Here is a 6,467-nt window from a genome sequence, read left to right as displayed (position 1 = left end):
CCCAGGGTTTCCAGCAGGACACATTTTCAGGAATAAGTTATAAATAAATACATGTGTTAACTCACTAAATGCTACTTCAGTCACTAGTCCACGGACGGACACTTCAGTCTCTGAATCTGTCCACACTCCTGGTGTCTAAAGGTCCAGAAGCAGAGGTGCAGAGAAGGCACACAAAGGCCCTCCAGGCCACCTGGGATGGGCAGAGGTGGCACCTGAGCATGTGCCAGGAGAGCTCCAGAGTCTGCTCACAGGACAATCAACGTGCAGCTCCTGGGAAGACACCGGCCCCTGAGGTGGGAGCAGCCCCGGGCACCCAGAGGGACTCTGTCCACCCCAGCTCCTCCTGGGGGTGCTACCCCATGGCTGTGGCCGAGTCCTGGGTGCTGCTCCCCTGCTCCAGGCCCACCCTGCGCAGGGACTGGTGGTACTTGTGCCTGCCCAGCTCCAGGGTGGCCTCCATCTCCTCAGCAATGTCCTGCCGGCCGCTCTCCCTCACGGCTGCCAGCAGCCTGCTCACACAGCCAGGATCCTCCGAGTGCTGCACAGCCCAGGAGAAAAGCATGTCCTGCACCTGCTTGTCCAGGTCCTCTCTGCAGAACGGGCAAAGCACAGAAGTAACCAGCACACCCTTGGTTGGCAGCCCAAAGAGGCCTCACCCGAGTCCTAGCCCGTGGCTGGAGCCCCAGGGACACACCCCAGCCACACAAAGCACTTGGTGGTCCTGCCTCTTCCCCACCCACAATACAGGGGCTGCAGCTTCTCCACTAAAATCCCTCCAGAATTTTTATTCCTAATGGAAATATCAAATTAAAGCATTCTGCTTCTGACTGTAAATTCCCCAGAGGAACAGTGGTTTGGTCATAACAGTTCTCATTCTCCCATACTGCTCTGGCTTTTGGGTCAGGCTGCGTGTCCCATGATGTACCAGAAGCTCTCTCTGAATAGGATGATATTCAGAATTAATGCCAGAGACCACTGCTCATTGTCAGCCATGGAGACTGGCCAGGAACCCAGATCACAGAACAAAACAGGAATGCAACTCATCTCAGCTACAAAGCTCACGGGGTTTGTTATTTCCCAATTTTGCTTTTCAGACGTAAAGCTTTGCTTTGTAACAGCAAGAGAAAATACTCAGTTTTCCATAAAAAAAGTCATGTTTTGAGAAGAGCCATCAATCAACTCATCTTTTATCCAGTGAAACAATTCCAGTGGGAAAACTTTCCATCCGCCAGGCATTAGTTTCTGCTATTACACTGCAGGTAGGTAGGTAGATAGACAGACAGAGAGATAGAATGGTTTCACACTGGAAGGGGGTAAATTTAGTCTAGAATTTAGGAGATTCCTCACTCTGAGGGTGGTGAGACAGTGGAACAAGTTGCCCAGGGAAGTTGTGGATGCTCCATCAGAACAGACCAGGTTGGATGGGATTTGAGCACCCTGCTCCGGTGGGAGGTGTCTGGGTTGGAACCAGATGATCTTTCAGGTCCCTCCCAAGCCAACCCAGTCTGTGGTTCCCTGTCCCCAGGGCAGTGCCCCCCTGCCCAGCACAGGCCCCTCCTCACCTGTTGTTGTACGCGATGCGCTGGATCTGCTGGTAGGTGAGGCCCAGGCTGAGCCCCACGCTCTGCCAGTCGGGCCCCAGGCGCCTGGCGATGCCCAGCAGGTTGCTCTGGGTCAGGTAGCCCGTCTCGGCGTTGCCCAGGTTCAAGGGAGGGAAGGAGAAGCCGTTCAGGGCACTGGGGTTCTCAGCCCAGCGGGGTTTCAGTCGCTGGGGGTGAGAGGAAGCATGTAACAGTATTGGTGGTGTAGAGGACAGCGTCTGGCCAGTCAGTCTCACACTGAAATCCCCTGCTGGGGAGGGAGGAGATCTTGGGGCTGGAGCACCAGGCTGTAGGACACAAGCAGCACTCGCACCAGCAATGACCAGCACTGCTCAGTGCCTCTGAAAACTATCAAATCATGGTGTTCAGTCATAGCTCACACTGGAAACTCCCCTTCTTGTCTTTGCAGAGCATATTTCAATGAACCACATCCCCAGAGCACATTGCCTCAGTGGTAAGAGCACTCACTCTGGATTTGCAGTCGAGGCTGCACATGGCAGACAGGGAAGTGAGATCATGGCACGTGCTCTGAAGGGACGTGTTCAGCCAGCAAAGGTTTTTGTTGTTTGAAGCTTCTCAAAACTCAATTCCATAAGCCAGAGTTGCATTTCTCACATACCATACATACCAGAATACTCAACACCTGTATTCAAATCCAGCCTGCCTACCTCATCCTAGACCTTTCTTTTTTCCTGCTGTGTGACTAAGAAATTTATGAACAAAACAGACACTTCCCTTAATTACAGTGAGTTCCCTCCTGTTCTGCATCCCTCACTCGTTCAACAGCTCCACCCTCTCTGACCACCCATCCAACAAGCCTGTGCTTGACAGGCAAGCTGAGCAGGAGAGCTGGAGAACACTCCCAGCTCTTCAAGGTTCTCCTTTCAGGAGAGCCCACGGGGATGAGGAACCTCCAGCACGGCAAGGCTGAGCCCCCTCCTGCAGTCAAATGAGCTGAGCAGGAAGGCTGTGCCCTTACCCCACCCAGAGAAGTTTTTCTGTAGGAGACAAACAACTCACGGGCAGTTTGATGGGCAGAGTAGCGAGCCAGAGGGAGTCTGGTCCCTTCCTCCTCCTGCTGGCATCCTCGGGGACACTCTCAGGAACTGCCCCTCGGTAGAAGGAGACCTTTGCAAACAGAGAGCAGCAGTGAGGCTTGGATTCAAAGCAGTGGCCAGGCCTGCTGGCTCCATGTCCTGCCTGCCTGGCACGGAATGAAGTCACCGTTCCTCACCCATCCTCAGCCTGTAAACAGGGCCTCCCAACAAAGTGCAACTGGGAGGAGTGCTGAGGTTCTGTCACAAAGACTCAGTCCAACACCTCAGGAGTTAATGGTAGGAAAGTAAGTCAGAGAGCTGAGCCATGAGTGATCCTCCCAGAGTGCTCCTCTTGTTTGCTCAGGGTTTAGTCAGGGAAATTCAAAGGCCAGGGGGGTGGTGGTGGGAAGAGTCATGCCTGGTGCTGGGAGATGATTATGAGGAGCACTGTAAAAACAGTGATGATGATGAATGAGGAAAAGTCAGGGTAAGAGGTTGCTCACCTGGCCTTTTACAGCTTGGCCTTTCCTGTCTACAAGGGAGGTCACATAGATTTCCTTCATGTTCTTCAAGTGGGAGTAAAAGATAAAGGCGAGCCGTCCATCCACGCAGTCGGGGCGATCTGTGCAGGGTGCAGCAAACACTCAATCCTGCAGGGCAGGGGCAGCCTCCCAGGCCTGCCCCACTGCCCACCACCCACCAGCAGCCTCCAGGCTACCAGCTCCTCCTCCTCATGCCTGAAAGAACTGCAGCCCCCCCTTCCTTGCAAGGTGATGTGGGAGAGCTGTGGAGAAAACAGGTCCTGCAGGTGGAAAAGGAGAACAGCCACGAGGTGGAGATCAAGTTCAAGAGTGGAAGGCAAGGCAGGGCAAGACATTCAGATGGAGTCAAGTCCATCCTTGGCACTGCCCTCCCACCCTTGGCCCATTCTACCCCTCAGAAGGTAGAATCAGCTGCAACAGTGTCCTGTGGTGCACTAAGCTAGTGGTCACCTGTCTCTTCTTCATTTCTGCAGTGGGTGCAGAAATAGGAACAGAGCTAAGAGGGAAAAATATAATCCAGCCACTTAGAGTCCAGCCTAAATGAGGACAGAAGGACAGACTCGTTCCACTGAAAGACCAGTGCACTTTATTATTCTTCAGAGACTTGTGCCTAATTTGCACCCATGAAACTGAGCCCTGTGTCCAGGTTTTGCTCCATTTGCAGCTCTAGCAGATGTTCTGGGGGAGCAAACATCACCTTGAGTTTTGGTCCTGCTCCCTCTTGCCTTCTCTCTGAATGGCTCTGTTAGGGGGAACTCTTCACTCTGGATTATTTCAGAAATAGTTTCTCAAAAAAGAAAAACTCTTTATATGTGTCCTCTCAGAACTAGGCAGGGTTAAGCAGACCACCATGGGCCACACCGTGGTGTCAGAGATGCCAGGGGAAGGGCACAGCTGGAGCAGAGCAGTCACAAACCAAACACACTCCGCTATTGCCCTCTGCAGGCTACGAGAGCAGGAGAGGAAGTTAAAGCCTCCAAACAGCATTTTCGTAGAGAAAAGTGGACACAAAAGTTGGGTGACCAGAGAATGTGACAGGCTCTCAGTCCAAGCCTGGCTGCTGTGAGTAGTGGGTGAGCTGCAGACAGAGAGGAGTGCTGTGGAGGAGCACAGCCCCTGGCAGAACGGTGCCTGGAGAAGCAGGAGAGGGAGGACAGCAGGGAGCCCAGTGTGACCATACCCGTGTCGATGCTGATGCCCCTCTCAAAAGCTGCAAAGAACTGCTCTCCCTCAAACATCTCCACCATGTCGGAGGGCTCCGGGCCTCGGTAGCGGTCCTGCAGCTTCTTCAGCACTGGGTCCACCTGACCAGGAAAACAACACAGGACCTGTGCTTGGTCTGAAGCACATCTGGCCCCTGGCCCTACACCCGTGATGTTCCTCTCACCTTCAACAGGGGGACATCCATCTTACATGGGAAGGATGTAAACAAATGAACAGACATGCCCCCCCTCCTATCCCAGCCACAATCACAGAGTCCCAGGCTGGTTTGGGTGGGAAGGGACCTTTCAAGGTCACCCAGTCCAACCCCCCTGCAGGGAGCAGGGACACCCCCAGCTAGAGCAGGTTGCCCAGAGCCTCCTCGAACCTGGCCTGGAATCTCCCCCTGACTGAAGTTTTAAGCCAACATGTTTTGCCTCATGTTTGCTGGCCACTAACAGCCCACACATGGTCAGTTCCTGTGGCTCAGCTGAACTCAGCAGCCCAGTCCTCAAGGTTCTCAGGGGAGGACATCACTGCTTGGCATCCACCACTGCACAGGAGGAGTTCCCCTTCTTCCCCCAGCTCCCCGTGTGCCCGTATCACACCCCACCAGTGTGGTGACAGCACAGCCCAGCCATGACCTGGGGGCAGTGAAGAGGACCCCGTGGTGCACTGCTGCCCTTTGGACCTAGAAGATGAGGCCCACCAAGCTCAGGAGCCAGGCAATGCAACCCAGACCAGACCTTGTGCTTGGGGACACACTGCAGCAGGACTTGCTCGGGGTCCTTCCTCCTCTGCAGAGCAATGAAGTTCACCTGGTACATGCGCAGCCGCTCGTAGACCTTCCTGGCAATGCCCCCAATGTAGGTCTTGGTGGTGTACCACAGCCAGTACCTGCCAGACAAGGGGTTAGGAAAAGGAGGGATCCTGCCTAGGAAGAGAAGCCAGTGTCACACCCACAAGACTGTAAAATATGATGGGTAGAGGCCAGGCTAGGCTGGGCCTGACTCACAAAGGGGAAAGGGAACAGGCAGGGTTAATGGTGTGACCCCTGGTCACTGTGTGGGACGAGCCAGACTGAGGAACAGCTTATCTAGTCCTGCACTTACCAGGAGAAGTGGGTGACTTCAAACACTGCATACAGATGGGTGAATCTCAGCACCACCTGACTGGTAATGTCATCCCAGGTCTGGCCCTCCAGGTCTCCATGGAGGAGGTGCAGCCTTGACCGATCCAGGTTCAGTCCTACAGACAACAGCAAACAGGAGATGTGACGTGCAGCAGCAGCCTTTGCTCAGGGCTCTACAAACCCAGCCTGGCTCTGGGTGACTGACTTTTTAAAAGCACCAAGTGAAGACTCCTGGCCTTCTCTTCAGCATGCAGGAATGAACTTTGATCAAAGAGCAGCAATAAAAGGGTGAGCCTGCCCCAGTGCTCTCAAGATATGCAGACTGAAGCTGGGCTGATTTCCACCCAGAGATTCAATGGACTATTCCCATCACCAATATTATGGAATCACAGAATGTTTTAGGTTGGAAGGGACCTTTAAAAGTCATCTAGTCCAATACCCCTGCAGTAAGCAGGGACATCTATGGTTATTAATTAAGTTGTATCTCTTTCTAAACATACATCCCACACATTTCTCAATCCTGATGCCCTTCAGACACACAAATACCAGGCAGTGATACAGTGAGGGCCAAGCCACACCCACACACACTTTCTTCACAAGAAAGCCAGAAACTGTACAATCATAGAAGTGTTTTGGTTGGAAAAGAACTCTAAGATCATCAGGTCCCACCATTAACCTAATTCTACCAAGTCCACTGCTAACCCATGTCCCTCACACCACATCTCCACGGCTTGGAAACCCCTCCAGGGATGGGGACTCCACCCCTGCCCTGGGCAGCCTGGGACAGCCCTGGGCAACCCTTTCAGGGAAAACATTTTTCCCAATATCTAACCTAAGCAAGGTCTCCCCTGAGCCTCCTTTGCTCCAGGCTCAGCACCCCCAGCTCCCTCAGCTGCTCCTCCCCACACTTGGGCTCTAGACCCTTCCCCAGCAGCTTCGTTGCCCTTGTCTCGCC

At 53.5% G+C, this 6,467-nt stretch overlaps 1 protein-coding gene across 1 annotated transcript in view; it reads right to left on the bottom strand.

Annotated features, from left to right (window-relative positions):
* Positions 1 to 352: 352 nt before the first annotated feature.
* PIDD1 (p53-induced death domain protein 1) overlaps positions 353 to 6,467 on the bottom strand; it is a gene marked incomplete at its 5' end in the record, with an annotated part of 12,184 nt that continues 6,069 nt past the window's right edge. The window contains 7 exons of the mRNA XM_008935399.1: positions 353 to 590; positions 1,563 to 1,768; positions 2,622 to 2,729; positions 3,142 to 3,260; positions 4,361 to 4,484; positions 5,127 to 5,277; positions 5,493 to 5,628. Of these exons, the coding sequence (XP_008933647.1) occupies positions 353 to 590; positions 1,563 to 1,768; positions 2,622 to 2,729; positions 3,142 to 3,260; positions 4,361 to 4,484; positions 5,127 to 5,277; positions 5,493 to 5,628 (1,082 nt within the window). The remainder of the gene's footprint in view (positions 591 to 1,562; positions 1,769 to 2,621; positions 2,730 to 3,141; positions 3,261 to 4,360; positions 4,485 to 5,126; positions 5,278 to 5,492; positions 5,629 to 6,467) is intronic.

Source organism: Merops nubicus, unplaced genomic scaffold, assembly GCF_000691845.1.
Source record: "Merops nubicus isolate BGI_N331 unplaced genomic scaffold, ASM69184v1 scaffold24272, whole genome shotgun sequence".
NCBI lineage: Eukaryota > Metazoa > Chordata > Aves > Coraciiformes > Meropidae > Merops > Merops nubicus.
This window is presented reverse-complemented; position numbering and strand designations above follow the sequence as displayed.